This window comes from Dipodomys spectabilis, unplaced genomic scaffold, assembly GCF_019054845.1.
Source record: "Dipodomys spectabilis isolate Male_0828 unplaced genomic scaffold, ASM1905484v1 ptg000107l, whole genome shotgun sequence".
In the NCBI taxonomy this organism is placed as follows: Eukaryota; Metazoa; Chordata; class Mammalia; order Rodentia; family Heteromyidae; genus Dipodomys; species Dipodomys spectabilis.
In genome coordinates, this window is record NW_024870784.1 from 5,975,171 (window position 1) to 5,992,664 (window position 17,494).

The following is a 17,494-nucleotide window of genomic DNA, read 5'->3' on the forward strand; positions in this document are numbered from 1 at the left end:
GACAGTGTCCAGGCCCTGAGTTCAAGCCCCAGGACCAGCAAAAGCTAAAAATAAAAGAAATCACAAACTTAGATGGCTTAGGCGCCAGGGCACAGGAAGGGACTTCCTTCTCCTGGCTCTGGCTCTCTCAAGCCGTCTAGGTTTCTCTGCACTGGAAGGTTGGCCTGTGGGGGCCAGGTGGGGTAGGTGTAGGATGGTTCCATCCTCTGGATGAGGCTGGCGGGGGGTGGGGGGGAAAGACTTTGAAGCCATGACTTGAGGGATCATTGCTTCATCACCACTGTGGAAGTTAGGCAGGCACAGAAGGGAAGGTGCAAAGGTGTGTGCCCAGGCTGGGCTGGCTCCCGGGAGCTCCTCCCACAGCCTCCGACCGAGAGTGAGTGGGATCTCAGCAGCACTCACACAGGAGGGTCTGAAGATCTGCCTGATCCAGTCAAGCTGCAGCCAGGCGGGGCCCCAGATGCAGGGTCTGGCTCCTTGTGCATAGGAGAGACCTGGTAACATTTGCTCTGACAGTCTCTCACCTTGCCCTAGCTGAAGAATACATGCCAGAAATAGTGAAGTTCCCACCATTAGATTTGTCCCACTGTAGGGTACTACCACCACTTATTAAATCTGAGAAAGAACTTTTGAACCTTTCTGTTCATGGATAATTAATAATAACTCTGCACCTTTTGCACTTGCAGGTCCTGAATTTGATCCTAATCACTGAGAATAGCACAATGAATGCCCCAACGAAATCACCACCCACAATGAACATGTCGTAGACTCCTATTTGGATCAATCAGCTGGTGTCTTCAGTGCACACGGTTAGAAAAGCAAGGCTAAAAAGTAATACCGTAAAACAGATGCTGGTAAAGGCTGGTGCTCCAAGCGGGCTGGAGAGCAGAGGCAGCAAAGTTAAGGCCTGTGTTTATCATTATATTCAGTTGACTCTCCATACCCATGAGTTCTGTTCTCAAGGGTCCAACGAAGCATACATCAAAAATATCCTTTAAAAAAGTGTATCTGTGCTAAATAAGTGCAGTACTCTGTCATTATCTCTGGCTAATGCAATGTCACAACTATCTCCATAGGATTTTCCTTGTAGTTGGTATTGAAAGTTATCCTAGATGATTTATATTCCAAAGCTGTGTCGATTTCTACAAAGGACTTGAGCTTCCCAAGACTTCTGGAACTGATGCTTCTACGAATGCACAAGTACCAAAACATTTTCAAGACTGATCCTTATCAGTTTGTGTGTCTTCCACCATTTGCGAGTGGAAAAAAAAATGATCTGTTTCCCTAGGTAAGGAGGTAGACGTGACCTGTGCCATTGTGCCGGGAGGTGTCAAAAGAGACACCTCTGCTGGGTGTGAATGCACATCCCCTCCCTGAACTGAAGTCAAGGCCGGGACAAGAAGCAGAGGACAATTGAATGGGCTGTCCAGGGCCTAGGTAAGCTACTCTGTGCCTTTCTTTGCCATCACTATCATTCTGATCTCGAGCGGATTGCTGATAGGAGCTCCAACACTGTTAGTAGGCATTGGACAAGGAAGGCACTAGAGCTTGCTTCAAGAGTGCGTCACAAGGGACGGGAAGGAGACTGAGGTGAAGGAGGTGCTGGAAGAGATGGGTTGAGAGTTGTTGCCATTTCTTCCATCCTCATAATCAGAGTATCTGCTGCAACCCTCTGGCACGTTAATAAAATGTTTACAAACATCATCTCTGCAAGGCAGTCCTTTTAGTGTGTGAACAACATATTGTAGGTGCTCTTCTTAAAAGGGCAGAACTCCTGCAGCGGCAACACAGTCAGTCCTAACATAGAAGGTGGCTTGTTAGCACTTTCCTAGCTGTGTGTGTATCTTTGAGGACTGGCTCCAGGAACCCCTTACACAGCAAAGCCATGGATACTCTGGTCCTTGAGATCAAAAACGACATAGCATTGATATACAGCCTACATCCATCATCTTTACACTTCAAATAGTTTCTAAGTGACTAAGAATACTTAGCATGATATAAGCCCCATGCAAATACTTATCAGACTACATTCTTTAGAGGAAGGTGGAAACAACCTGTGCATGTGTAGTACAGGTGAAATTTATCCCTATGAATGTGTTTGATTTGCATTTGGCTGAGGATACAGAACCTAGGGACACAGAGGGCTTAGTGTAGAAATGAATTTCTGTAAATACGGACAAGACCAGAAGGAACAAGAATCTGGCCCCTGGGATGGAAAGAGTGCAGGTGTGCCACCTGGGCAGGGGGGAAGTTCTGGGTCACAGGACACAGGCAGAGAACCGGGCTCCTGAAAGTTCATGAACATGAACCTGCTTGGGGGACAGAGGCCCACAGTTTCTAATTCTAAAGAAAAAAGTAGAATGTTGTCAATCCCTCCCACTATGGTTTGGGGAAAATATTTAGTGGGAAAAAAAACATAATCCCTACCATCTTTGTTGAACACAGAGTGCTTGGCAGATGATAAATGAATAAATTCATCTTCAGATGAATCCATAGACTGCATTTTTCATATTAAAAACAAATGTTTATTAAAATCAGTGTCATAAAACCTTCAGATTCAGAGGGTGAATCGATATTTCACTGATAAGTGAATACTTTCGTGTTTGGGGGAAGAGGGGCAGCCAGAGACAGTTGCAGGAATTGGGGTGACTTTTGCTGGTGTCACTAAACCTTCAGTGGGATGAATGCTCCCTGAGAGGGAAGAAGCATTTTTGTTTCAGTTTGGTTTGGTTTCTTTGTTGTCGCTTTGCTTCTCTGCAGTACGGGGGATCGAACTCATGACCTTACACTTTCTCTACCGCTTGACCCTCACGAGGCCCCGGTCGAGTACTGTTCTTAAAACAACTGGTGAAGAACAACACTGCCGCTCTGCCTGGCTCAGGGGCCCTGGGGTCCGGGCAGCTCTCCTTCATGGCTTCCCTCAACGCAGGCGGCAGCTGCCCGTGTCCCCTACATTGACCAACAGCTCTGGGAGCTTCACCTCTGTCTGCATTTTACCTCTAGCCTTGACTCATGCCTTACCATCCAAGGACCGGACCTTCCCCAAGGACAGTCCCCCCCCGCCCCGCCCCCTCCATCTACTCATTCTGTTCTTACTGAGAAATAGACAAAATCCAAAACCGCGGCTCCTCATGAGATGCCTTCCCCCACTAAAGTGGAATGAATGAATGTCATTTCCTCGCCCCCCCACCCCCCGCATCCCTGCCATGAGCCCAGAGCCCTCGATGTAAAGCAAAACATGAACAAATATTTTTGCACGCGCGGTGAGCAAATCCTTCAACTTCCCCGTGGGGCTAAACGCTGAATGTATATAACTGAGCTGGACGGCGGCCTCCCGGGTCGCCTGCCAAGGCTCCTCTATGACTGGCTTTTGGTCCCCCTGTGTCTCTCAGATTCCTGTCACTGTTGATATTTTAAATGCCATTAAAGCCACTTCTCATTACCTTGGGGGCTTATTATTCGCACAGCCGGAAGATTTTCTTCCTGGGGCTTCCTTGTTACCATGGCTTCTCCTGCCTGGACTACTTGGACCAGCCTTTGGGCGGGGCTCTGGTCCTTGAGCATTGAGAGGAGGGCTGGGCTCACATTGCTTTGCAGCGGCGGGTGGAAAGGCTGTTGTGCGGGTGAGCACAGCAGGCTGGAGAGGTGCCACTGGGCAGGGGCGGGGCCAAGCCAGATCTCTGGTTCTCTGTGTAGTAACACTTGGGGAGGGAGGGCCCCCCCCCCACAACTCCTCTACTTGGGAAGGAAAGCCTCCCGCCCCCCACAACCCCTTCAGAATCAGCTCAGAATTTGCTACTGCCAAGAGCATGGGCCCTACCCTCATTGAACTAGACTAGCATCTCTAGGGCAGGACCACAAATTGGTATTTTAAACAGGTCCGCCTGAGTGAGTCACACACACACACACACACACACACACACACACACACAGACAACTCCCTGACCATCTGTCCTGTTTTCTCTGTCTGCAGCTACTGTTTCCAGCAATTTCCATGCTGACAGAGTCAATGGAATGCCAAAACCGAGGAGGTATCCAATTACCTTCCAACTCTGTCAACTTGCTCTGATACTTCAGCAAAAAGTGGCCTGGAAACCTACCACGGAAGTGCCTGGAAGAAGCCACAAGCCGTGCCGAGACCATCTTGGTGGGGAAGCGGAATGCTGACCACATGCCAGGCCTTGGAGCACTTCTGAGGAGCTAGCTCACAGACGCAGCCCCTGTCACTCAGGCTCTACCCCGTCCTCAGAGAGGAAAGGGGGTGAGGTCAGAGACAGAGTGCTCTGGAGCCCGTCCTTCAGGTGACCCCCCTCCTGGCACTGTCGGCTCTCCCCCTTGTGCAGCATTTATTATTTGCTAACCAACTTCTTAGCTTGATGAATCTCGCTGCCTTCCCTCAGCAGCGCACAAGCTAGAATTGATAACAAATAGCTTCCAACATGACAAAAGTACTCTCAGAATGTAAATTGTTGCAAAGAGCATGATGACAGAGACTTAAAAGCTCGACATCAAAGCTTCCAAAACGATAATAATTGGGACATCAATTTCTCAGTCTTTAAGAGGATTGAGGAACAATTTCAGTTATGAAGAAACAAGATTATCTAATTAGTAAACTCCAGATACATATTACAGGGGTTAACTTCACTGCAGTAATTAATTTCCATACATTATGGAAGCAAACATAAATAGCAGAGACCAACATAATCTCCGTTTTGGCTAGGACTGTAACTTTCCTCTGGGCTGGGTTGTCTGCCTGACTTCTCTGACTCTTTCCCCTTCTGAAAGACTATGATTGCTTTCTGAGTAGGTGCCTGCCTACCTACAAGGAAAATTATATCATCTTTATGCCCAATACTGGCATAGGGTAGCATAGGGTAGTTTAAATTAAAAGAAAAAAGTCTACCTGAGGGGCTGGGAAGGTGGCTCAGTGGTAGAGTGCTTGTCTTGCATGCATGAGGCCCTGGGTTCAATTCCTCAGTACCACATAAGCAGAAAAAGCTGGAAGTGGTGCTGTGGCTCAAGTGGTAGAGTGCTTGCCTTGAGCTGAAGAGCTGAGGGACAGTGCTCAGGCCCAGAGTTCAGGTCCCATGACTGACATCCCCCCTCCAAAAAAAAAATGTCTACCTGAAATTTCTAGCATTTTTCACAATGAGCCAATACCAAGACTTACGGGCTTTAATTGGTGTCATTCTAATAATCACTTAGATGAAACAAAACTCAATAGACCAAGGAAAGGTTTAAAGAAGCCGTTAGATCTGCTTGCTTCTTAAGTGTAGGATTTTAGGGCCCCTGCCCCTCCCCCAGCTGGCAGTTGCCAGGGACGGAACGGTCATGTTTACAGCAGTGAAAACACTCACTCGTGCCTGGCCGAGCATCTGACACATCCACCAGGGGCCCGGTGGCCTGCGACACTGACTGGTAGTGGACCGTGTGGGTCACCGTCAGGGACTTCTGTTTCGCGGCTTCTCCAAAGTCGGCATCGGTCAGCAAGACGGTGGAGCGGTCATCTGTGGGAAAGTAACACAGCATGCCAGGCATCTTACAACCCTCTCCCAAGCTCCTAGGGAAGCACTTATTTAAAGTGATCCTTCCATGGTTGGCCGAAGGGGACTCATTCAGCACATCAGTTATGTGTACAGGGACTCTCGATGAGCACTGCCCTTCCCAACACTCTCTCAACCCCACCGCTCTCCTCAAGCTACCTGGCTCCATGTCCACACGTGAACGTGGAGGGCTACCCTGTTATATCACTCCCTGGCCTTTATTCTCCATGAGCATCTTCATTACTGTTAACCACAAAGACACAACCTCATCCACAGCAAAGAAGGCGACAGGACTCCTCCCCCAAGGAGAATGGCTCCACAGTGTTAAAAATGGCAGCTCGCACTCGGAGTCAACTTTGAGTCTTCACTTACAGAGAAGGTTCAGTTCTTCTCTTTGGGCCCAGTTTCTTTCCTGAACTCAGGAGCTCACCCTTGCCTGGCTAGCTTGCAGGGTTGGTGGTCTCCCACAGGAGCCATGCCTCTAATCTGGCTTTTTGCTAGTTATTTTGCAGATGGAGGTTTTTTTGTTGTTGTTGCTGCTGTTGTTGTTGGTTGTGGGGTTTGAACTCAAGGCTTGGGTGCTGTCTTTGAGCTCCTTCGGCTCAAGGATAGCGTGCTACCCCTTTGTTCCTAAATGGACATTTTAACACAGCTTTGGGTTTTTTATGCTTGTCAGAAGCTCTCCGGAGACATGATCAGCAATGCCAGCTGTCCCCTGCACCCCCAGCGGCTAGGCTGCCATCGAGGAAGAGTCCTTTGATTACTAGAGCGCTAGATTTGGAGCCGGGAGCACACTTTCAGCTCTGACCCCTGGGGCTGCCCCTGGCTGAACTTGCAAATGTGTGCAGGGCAAAATGGAAAGGCTGGTCTTCAGTCCTTACCTACTTCTCTACTAAGGATGGAGTGTGTTCCTTTCTCTTCCCACTTCTTCTGAGCTTTCATTTCTCAAGTGCATGCTTTAATTGACTTCTTCCAACATGACTCACTTGTCAGACTTCCAGAGTCCTAAGGGCGTGGGCTCTAGAAGGTAGGGCAGCAGGAGCCTGGGGTGGGGAGGCTTCTACACATCTCAGGACCCTGCAGGAACAGCTGCTGGGCTGCGAGCTGTGATTTGGCTGTCTCTGGATTTGCAGTTCTCTTCTGGGATATGTTTCACACGTTCTTAAGAGCTTTTGTACTCCCAAAGCAACTTTGGTTAGGAGACGTGTTTCCCCCCCACCCCCCTGAGTTTTCCAGGATTGCAGCCCTGGATAATGCTTGCATGAGTTTATCAGTCAGCAGGGCCCCAGGAAGCAGCCCTGACACCGGCGCGGTGATATAAACGTTGTAAACAACACGGCAAGGCTTCTGTGCCCAAAAAAGGCTCTGAACAGAGCGAACCTTACCAAATCCAATTAATCAGATCTGGCAGGGAAGGAAAGCCTCTTGAAGTTAGAATCAAATTTCTTGGCACAGGACCCCAGGAGAGGCTGCCAAGCTGTCTGCTAGCATCCCAGTGGGATGCAGTGTGCAGGTTGGTACCGAGGTGGGCGCCAAAGCTGGGCTTGGAGGTCTGGCACTGCAGCTGTCACTCGACCCCCATAGGGAATCTTTGGGGTTCTGAGGGGCCGTTGATGATGGACGGGGCTGGGGAACTTGAGGTGCTTACCATCAGGAGCTTAAGTACTAACTCTGGCTGGAACTGAACGGCAGCCTAATATGTGGATTTTTATAGTCAGATCCCAGAGCGGTATACTGGGACTGTATACAGCTCCACTTCCTCAGTAGTTAGAAGAAACTATCAGCCCACTGTTTGGAATTATGAAGAGGCAAATCTTGGTCACAGATAAACAGACTGGGAGGGATCTTGGGCTAGAAGTCATGGGTCCAGGCAGACTGGCAGACTCTCTTTGGTGTTAAACCAGCAATGACTAGCTCTGGGAGGCCGAGTACCACGTAGAGAACCCATCAGCTCTCTGCGGTAGTCACCGTATGTAGAAGTTACCAGTGGGCCTAGTCAGAAACACATATTCAATATCATAACCATGTTATGCAACCATAGGGACTTTGATGCGCTAACCTACCCTGTTATACTGCTGATATAAAAGCAATGTCTTCAATGATGTGGACTGGAGGGTTACATTAAATGCTTATAACATGCTGATCAAAGTACCTGGTATTACATTTTTACTTGTTTCAAGAGAAAATTTTGATTTCATATTCAGTCTGTTGAATTAAATGGGAAAAGAAACAAGAAAGCGAATGGTGAGCAAAACAGATGCCTAATACCTCCTGTACTTTGGCCCAGCACTCACCCTGTACAATACAAGAAATCAGGATTTAACAGACATCACTTTATCTCATGAAGGCTCTAATGCTGGTCTTTACTAATCTTTCCATGCCTGGGCTAGATAGAAATCCAAAGAAGGATGCCTTAGAACCTTAGGCCTTCTAGAACCTTGGAGCCATGAGGACAAAATATCTCCCCTGGCTGGTGGGACAGGAGGGGTGAAGGCCATGCCGGAGACTCTCTGCTCGTCTGGCTTCCTTCATGAGCTTCCTGCCTGGAGGGATTCAGGGAAGGAGCTAGGGGCCAAGCCACGGTGCCCAGACCACAGGAAAGGGTTGTCCTGGCACCCAGTGACAGCAATCCCCTTCCAAAACCTGGTGAAAAGAGGCAGCTGCAGAGCCTGCCTCAGAATCCTTTCTCTAGGTCCTGGAATGCGAGGGTTCCTGAGGTGAAGCAGCTGCTGTGTAGAAGCAGGTGGCCGCAGCCTGGAGGAGGAGGGCAGGGCGGTGAAGCAGGTGTCCAGCTAGGGACACCGGGTTCTGTTCCTGGTAGCTACAGAAACTCTGCATCTCAGTTGCAAAAGTAGTACCTTTCCCATAAGCTGGCATGAAGTGAAAACAAAATCATGCACAAAAGCCAGTGTGTCACTTAGAAATCTCTTGATAAATGTTAGCCACCCTCTGGTTGTTACAGGGTAGAGAGAGGCTAGAGACAAGCCATCTGGATTATAGTGGATGAGCCACAGCATCTCTTCCATTGCTGTTATAGAAAGGAGAAATGCGGGGGGGGGGGGTATGGACTTTCCCTAGCCTAGGAGATTATGGGATGCTGAGAAGCAGAGAGGGAACAGGTGCCCTGTGTGAGACCTTTGTTTAATGAAAAAACTTAGTGGAAGCTGCCTTTATCAGGGTTTAGTAGAAGTGTGTGGACTGGATTTCCAAGACTGGGCTTTGTTGTGCCAGCCTTCCGGGTTTATTTCATTATGGCTGTCTGGTCTTTGATGCAGCATAAATCACTTTCCCAGAAAGGACTCAGAGCAGATCAGAGCTGGGAACTCTCATCACAGGCAATCACTGCGGTATTAGGGAAGTTCGTGTTCCCTGCCTCTCTGCTGGTACTTAATATTCTCCTTGACTTTTGTATGCATGGAACATTCAAGGTGTTCTCCTACCTCATATTTCCCATGCTTTGGGGGTTTGGCTGACAAAGCATGTTTGTGATTGTGCCCACACAGGCCAGTGTGTGATGTACAAGCAGGACATTTACCTATAGTCTCCATTGTGTCCCTCTCTTCAATCAATAGCTGAGCCCGGGGTATGTCGATGTGCATTCTCAGAGTTTGTTGTTGTTTGCTTAAGGTGTCCGAAGTTCGAGTATTCTTACTGGGAATAAAATAAGAACAATGCATTAACCAATCTAGTTCAGTGTTATATTATGTCAAAAATATGTGCCTGAAACACCAACATGGTTTATCATTCAGTTATACAAATGGCTTGTTGGGAGGGGGAAGAAAGAAAATCTGTAACATGAGATTTTCCTCTTTTGGTCAAGTGATCTTTTTTATTGTCTTATTTTTTTTTAAATAATCAATTCCAGCAGTCGAAAGAGATTCACAAACATAAATTTCCAATGGATTGGTTCAAAATCCATCAGTGGAAACCTTTAGCAATTTTTCATTTCATTTGCTAAAGGAAAGAAAGAAGAATCTATTTTAAAAGCCACATTTTCTTTCGTCAGATACGAGATGCTCTGAGGTGGCGAGGGAAGAAATGTGTGAACCAATTGCTCATTGGCTGTTGGTTTTGATCACTGATTTCTTGTGTGTCTGGTTTAGTAACAAATCACAAACCTTGTTAGCTTCTTGGCATTAGTTTTGTTTCCCTAACCAACAATGCAGTTTGGAACGAAAGGGGGAAAAAGCACTTGCTGTAATAATTTTATCTCAAAATTTGTGTACCAGAAAATTGCTTTGAGAATGAGTTCTGTAAAAGTGAGTACAAGTAAGTGGTAAAACAGCACGGGATGGGATTATCACGTTTAGTTACGGCCCAAGTAACCACCAGCCTCACTGTTGTGCAGAAATCTAGCAAAAAGCCAATAAAGGCCTTCATTAGTTAATCCACACTTGAGAATGGCTGCTCTGGCTTCACAAAACGATGAGAATTAATGGGATGTTAAAACACTGTTTACTGTAGCAGCCTCTAAGAAGAAGCAGCCACTGGGATGGGTCAATCAACCAGAATGCACAACTGTGTCTCAAACATGGTCAAAATCTGTCGACTGACTTCCGGAGCCTCATTCACCCTGTTGTGGTTTAGCTGTGTACCAAGTACTCCAATAGAGAACAAGAACAAACTAAGCACTTTACCCAGAGCCCCAGAATCCCTCCACAGATCCCAACATCTCTACTCCAAAACCAAGCAGCTGATTGAACTTTGCCCTGAAGGTCAAATTTACCCAGTAGCTCCCATGAAGTTCATGCTAGCTAACATTCAGGCTAGTGTTCTGAGTGTCTTACAATGCCCCTTTCTTTGTATGAGTCTAAACGAAACATCCCATGAACAGCCCAACACCGGAAAGGAGCAACTTTTCTCTGAGGACTTGCTCTTGAACCAGATTTTTTCCCCTCTACAGAGTAATTGGGTTATGTACCCTTGATCATGCTAATTACTCATTTGGCCTCATTTTTCACATGGTCTCTATACTGCTTCAAATTACTTTTGTAACTACCTTCTCAGTTCACTTGTGGTTAAAGAGAAAAGAAGAAAAGAGAAGAGGAAGCTGAGATTCAAATTTTTATGGAAAATGAAGAGCATTTTGGTTCCTTGGGGTGCTGCATTTATGTCATGCTTAGACAAGCTATATTTCTACAAAAAAAACATACGGGGAACTACTCCTCTGTGAATATCTGAAAGATCTGTTTAGAGACTCCACTAGGGACTTGAGCTTGTCCTTGTACCAAAAATAGAAGTGTGAGCTAGTTCCTTCTGCTTATCATGAATAGTTATGAGCTCTCTGCTGCTGTTCTATTAAACAAGTATGAGCACCAAGAGAAGGCTATACTTAAACAACAATACGGGATCTGTTGTCAGACTGACACAGGAAGCAAGCTAAATAACCACTGCAATTGCTGTTACCAGCACAAAGGCCACATATGGTTATGCCTCATGAATAAGGACAATCAAGGAGAGAGGTAAATCCCTTCACCTCCAAAGGCAGTCACCAGGACCCACCAATGGGAAGGCTAGACATTAATTCAATAAACCTTGACAGTCAGGTGCCAACTCCTTCTATCTCCCTTCACACAGAATATATGCTCCACTCCATGCACCAACATCCCAGTGGCTCATTCTTTCCTTCTTGGAACTTGGCTTAGCTGCCATTGTTGGCATGGACTAGCCAGTCTGACACAGGAAGTCTCCAGGGTCTTGCCCATTCATTTTGTCTCCTTGGCACTTATTACTCTCCAGTATATATTTAATTGAGTCAATTTCATATATTTAATTAGTTTATCTCATTCATTATCTGTTTCTCCCACTGGGAATATACACTCCACAAGGGGTGTTTATATGTCTCTGCCCTGGTCCCCGTGTCCCTAGATAAGATAGCTAGATAGAAGCTAGGATAGTAGGTGGCCCAATGAGATGCCTCATAAATATTTATTAAGTAAATCATTCTATTTTGGGGTCACAACATGAGCAGCGTGGCACATCCCCAAAGGCTGTACTTCGGGTTAATAATATCCTTCCCATTCTAAAATGTTGGGTTTCAACTAAGCTGTTTCTAATGAAACCACATATTAACATTTGCTACCATAGTTGGTCTTTTATTGTTACACGATGGCTGATCATCAAGAGTATAATAACTGGTCATTATAAAGCAACAAGCCTTCGAAACAATTATTTGAAGAAACTTCATTTGCAAGCTCAAAGATGCTGCTGAATGTTTTCCTTGAGCTTCTTTTTAACAACCTAGGGCCTTGCTCAAAGTACTAGTTATTATTGAAATGCCGTCTTTGGCCATCCATTTGCCATCTGGCTGTTTGGTAAGACAGTGCCGATGGGGAAAGCCGAGGGTGGTTTGCGGGGTGCAGTATTTCTCAGCTCAGTCCAAGTGATTTGCTTTCATTACCATTAGTCAAAGGGCTGATAATCCCACTGAAATAGGCAAATCCTTCTTGGGCGCAATTGGAAAACAAATGCTATTTTCACCTAGATTGCAAAATGGTAAAGCCAGAAATAATTTTGTTTTTTAATTAAATGAGGTAAGTGGGATGCTCTCCCCCAAGATCAGCAAACTGGCTGTTGGCTGCATGCAGTCAGGAGCAGATGCTGGTGGCTGGCTTCATGTTCTCTTGGCCCCAGCCTGCCTGGTCCTCATCTGCCCAGAGAAGACAGCAGCCAAGATCAGCTCACACAGGCCAGTGTCTTCTCCTCACTGACGGATATGACTGACCCATCCTGGCTAGGACACATTCAAAATCTGATCGGCTGTAAATTGACCTGGTCTTGGGTTGCCTGGTTGGTAAACTGTCAAACCCTTGACAATTATAATCACTGCAGATTAATTCCACAGAAATCTACCTATCTGAGAAGCCCTTCCAGTCATGTTTGCCAGTTGGAGGAGAACCACATGGGTGATCTGAAGTGGTAATGATGATTAGTGTTAGTGTTCTGAATTTCACCATGGCAACCATCCATCCGGGAGACCAGCATTAATTCCTGCTCTTCTCAGCAAGTGCTCTTACCAACCACAGGATTTACACCTTATGAACGAAGAGGATGCTTTGTAGTGCTTTGCTCCCGGGCTGTGAGAAGGGTGAGGGATGTACCCTAGGGCATCAGGAGAAGCGAAAAAGCAAGTCATCTTCAGCGAACCAATGTCAAACATGCCAGGGAATCATGGTTTCACAGCCTCTGGCCTGGGTTGAGGGATGGGTGGAGGAGGCAGCCAGGCAAAGAGCAAGGGAGCTGGGATACGGGGGACTGGGAGTAAAGGTAGGGAGGGTGGCCTAGGTGCTCTCTGGTTGCTGGGAGGTGTACAGAGCCCCGCGGGGGCCAGACTGGGACAGCTGAGAGGAACTGTGGTCACATGGCATCTAAAGGGACACCATCCACCACCCCACAGCCTTCGCCCACAGACTGGGGCTCCACATTCAAGAGGAGACAGCAAAGCAAATCAGTTCAAAGGTCAGTTCCTTGTTTTAAAGTCTGTACTGTGACGTTTGTTCTGCTAAGAGGATTGGTCCTTGCCAGGCACCGGTGAGTCACACTTAACAATCCTAGCTACTCAGGAGGCTGAGGCCTGAGGATCAAGGAGAGTCTTATCTGAAATTAACCAGCAAAAAGCTGGAAGTGGAGGTGCAGCTCAAGTGGAAGAGCACCAGCCTTGAGTGACAGAGCTAAGCAGTAGCTTAGCTGAGTTCACGCCCTAGTACTGGAACGAAAATGAAAGAAAGAGAAAGAAAAGAAAATGTGTATAAATTCTATGAGCCTTTCTCTCTCTTCCCCTCTCTCTTTCCTACCTCCTCTCCATGTCCCTTCTCTTACTCTCTCTCTCCATTTCTCTCTCCTTTTCTTTCTCCTTCCCTCTCTCTCATTTATCAGACCTGCAAGGGCAGGTATGCCTGGGTAGGACATAATGTGCCCACACATCTGTATCCTCCTGCTCAGCAAATAAGTATGGACTTCCAGAAGAGCGTGGCTGTGTGGTATTTCACGCAGCTTTTTGTACTCTCTCCTGGAAGTCTGGCCTCCCATGATTAAATCCCCGTCCTGAGACACATCTTCCTGGGACTTGCCTTACCTGTGGGCTCTAGCTCTACCAACCATCACTGGATGCTGCGAATGAATCCCCAGCGCAGCAGCATGACCTATGCACAGGTGTTTTTGTACCTGTCAACACCTCTTCCCAAGCCCACCCTGTGACAGACAGGCTGGTGCGCTGCCTCTGTTTCCCTGCTCATGGGGAAATGGCATCAGTGCTCTGCTAACCATTCCTGCCCATCGCTTCAGTTATCCTGGATTCCTCCATGTCATTCTTCTACTTAGGACTCAGACTGTTTGAAAACACCATGTGTCCAAAGACATCTGTGGGATACAGAATCTGGGCATCAGAGACGTTCCCCCTCTCAGCCTCTGTCCCCCCAAACACTGGGGACAGGAGGCTCCTTATGAAGAGTAAAATGCTGGTTTTCTCTGAGGCTATGAAGGCCCACTGCTGTGAGGAGTGCAAAGGCCACCCTCCTCTCTGCTCCCTCATTCTCTCTTCTTCTCCTACGCGTCACCCTAACACGGCAACCCCAAGTTGACAGTTTTTCCCCCCTCTTTTCACCTGTGATTTGATCACAACATTATAAAAGAATTAACCTTCAAATATCAGGGAGAGACGCCAGGCCACTAATTTCTCACGTATGAATGCTGAGTATCAGAAGGGTCTGGTTGCTACATGGAGTTAGGAAAGCATAAGACCACCGTTGGTGTGTGGCGGGGGTGGGGCTGGGCGGGAAATGGAGCTGAGCAACGTGGCAGGAACGAGCTCCTCTCTCCCCAGCCCTGCCCGCTGCCAGCCTGCGGATGCTTCAAAGCGCCGTGTCTTCTGCTGCTGTGAACACCGCGCTGTTTGTTCAGCCGCCCTGTGCACTCCACTGCAGTGCAGCCACTGCAGTGCTGGGAGCTCCCGGACTGGCGAGGGACGCAGCTTCCGGACAGAGCGGGGAGGCCGTGCCAGAGGAGCGGGTGCGTGTGCAAGTGGATGGGTGCCGAGAACACCCTGCACGGAGGGCCAGACTCTCTCCTGGATGGGCCGTTGCCTGGGAAGAGCTCAGCACACGGCCCACAGCACACTTCCTTTGGTGGTTTGGCTTGACTCTGGCTCAATCGGTCAGAAAGAAGGTTGACCGCAGAGGTCGCATGTGTGGGTGGAGGCCTGGCGGAAGGGCCCCAGGATGCACACTTGGGTCTGTGTTTTATTGGGAACATGCTATTGGCTGTGTCCACTCAACAGCACAGCCCCTGCTGGCAGGTGTGGGAGGAGGTTACTCTGTGTCTACGTATCCAGCAAGACTTTGTCTAGATATTTTGGGATGCAAATGCAAATTATAGTGTCGAAATGAAAATGTGACCTATTAAAAAAGTCAACAAGGCAAATGGAAACATCCTTTTAAACTGATCTGGAATTTTAGGCTCTTACCTCATGAGCATTTCAGCCAAACTCTTTGCATCTGGAAAAAGAAAGAAAGAATTAGTACAAGGTAAATAACTCATTAACATTCACATTGGCATTTATGACAAATGTTCTGCAGCCATTTGCGAATGTAATTATATACTCAGATCGCTACTAATGACCTACAGTTTTATGGATTCCTTATTTCTTCTATATGGGATTCTTTTCTTGTCATTTATTTATTGCAGGAATGATACTATAATTATCTGGTGGCCATAAAATCTCAGACATCTATTAATGTTTTTACGACAACCTATTCATTTGTCTCTTCTAGAACACTCTATTTTATTTTTTGCAGTCAGAAAACTTACACTTGGAAAGGAAGTCATGTGTGCTATATGGCCCCACCAAAGATGACCAAATTAGCAAAGTCAAGAAGCTTGGGATGCCAGGGTTTATTCTTCCCTGGCACTCACTGGAACAGTTCTGCATTACGTGAGTGGTCAAATAATTCTGCGAATGTCACACTGCTCTCTTTAGAAAATTACACAAAAATTCATAATTTTTCCTTTGCATGACATTGTTTACTAAGATTCTGCTACCCTTATTATACAAGAAACATCACGTAAAATTTTCATAGAGGAAAAAAACCTACGTATTTGGCAGTAGGATTTGTAAAAATTCTTTTTCTCCTTAAAATATAATGTGTTCTGTTTATACATTTTATCCTAGCAGAAGTGAAGGTTTCCTTTCTTAGGACACAAAAGCCTTATTTCTGTTTCTTCCATTTGCTCTCTGAATGACTTGATGTTATGTATCCTGTTTAATGAAGAGAACTTTCTGGAAATAGTTCCAGCTAACTGTGTGAGTGGCTTTATTTGAGAAACACATATGTTGGTTGAGTTTTCACTTTGTTCTCTGGGGGTTGGTGTTTAATGCAATCAGTCTCAATGGGGGTAGGTATGTGGACTCAGGATAAATCACCAGACAGGCTGGCACTCGATGGCCTGAAGCTCCATGCTTCAAGTCGGCCACACCAGGACACACTGGTACCCTCAATGTGAGGTCCAGTTTTGTCACAGATGGGTTCAGAGTAGAAGACGGAACAAATCTCAGCTACTTCACCCACGGGGAGACGCAAAGGAAGACAAATAGCATTTAACGTGCCAGTCTGTTTCTGCATATTTGTCCTCAAAGATGAAGTAAATAGAATGAGTGTCTTCTCTTCGTAGGTGATTTAACACTTACGAAGTGGATGTAGAGAGAAACGAAAATCCAGAAACTGGGGATTGATGACTTCCATGGAAGGACCCACGGTGGTGAGGATGGGACTCTAAGGAAGATGGAAAAGTCTAGAGGGGACAGTGGCTTCAGCCACACTGGCGCGAAGCTGGCCCGGCCTGCCTCCCCCGGGCTTTGTCACTGCCTTGTTCTCCCGTGGTCCTTCTAGAGCCACGTGCTGTGGAATCACAGCGCCCCACAGTGCATCAGGCAAGAGCAGACCCGGTCGGGCCCGCCTCTGCCGGGGACTAGTTCCCACAGAAGGGATGAGGAGGTGGGTTTCAAGAATGTTCACCTCCATTGCCTATGTTTCAGTTTTGTTAAACCACATGATCCTCAAGATCATAAAGCAACGGACAGCAGGCTAAGGAGAGCGGGGGTCGGGTGGGCCCATCTGGAGAGAGAACACAGGAGTGACCCCTGTCCGAGTGGCGCGTGGGACCGGAGCGGCTTGGGACCCGCAGGAGGCCTGTGTCGTACACAGAATGCTCAGAGCCACTGGAGCAGTGTGTTGGTTCAGTTTCCCCAGACAGAGAGGTTTCCAGGGTCGTGGTAGATACACATGGCCATGACACTACAGAGCTAAGGAGAGGAGGCGTGTGATGGGCTGTAGTCTAAAAGATGGAGCCTGGGCCAAGCGGAGGGGGAGGAAGGAGGCGGAGGTGGGGGTTGGCAGGAGGGAGCTCGAAGCTGGAATTCACACGGCTGGACAGGAGACAGGCACTGGGGCCGCACCATTTCCTCGGGAGAATCCAAGCGATGTGGTGTGAGGCCAGAGGAAGGTGGGTGAGGCCACTGCGGGACTCTGTGAGTGCCAGAGACCGGGTCTGGAGGGCACGGGGCAGATGGGCAGCAGGGCCCAGGGGAATGGCGGGCTGTGGGTTCTGCTGGGCAGGGCAGGGACGGAAGGGAAGGACAGGACAGCGGCCACCTGGGTGAGAATGTAAGCAGCGCTTTGAGTGAAGCCCTTTGGAGGTAGGGTGTGGAGTGCGGTTGGGGAGATGCAGGGCAGAGCAGAGGGCTCTGGGTGTGGTTCAGCGAGGAAGAATATAAAGAGAAGGTGACAGCGTCCTCATTGTAACAGGATTTGTTAAGATCCCAGGGTCATAGAACAAAGGGCGGCGAAGACTTTAAAATCAGCTTCCGGGGGAAGCTTGGGACTCTGTTCCCAGAGTCTTGGGTGGATGCTAGCATGAGCGCTGTGGCCGACACATGCGGTACAGGTTCTGGACTGGGC

The 17,494-nt window shown here is 47.7% G+C and overlaps 1 protein-coding gene across 1 annotated transcript in view; it reads right to left on the reverse strand.

Annotated features, from left to right (window-relative positions):
- Positions 1-17,494, reverse strand: part of Dscam (DS cell adhesion molecule) — a 475,219-nt gene that overhangs the window by 21,375 nt on the left and 436,350 nt on the right. Inside the window, exons 28-30 of the mRNA XM_042687342.1 lie at positions 15,004-15,034; positions 9,079-9,194; positions 5,358-5,507 (exon numbers count right to left, since the gene is read on the reverse strand). Of these exons, the coding sequence (XP_042543276.1) occupies positions 5,358-5,507; positions 9,079-9,194; positions 15,004-15,034 (297 nt within the window). The remainder of the gene's footprint in view (positions 1-5,357; positions 5,508-9,078; positions 9,195-15,003; positions 15,035-17,494) is intronic.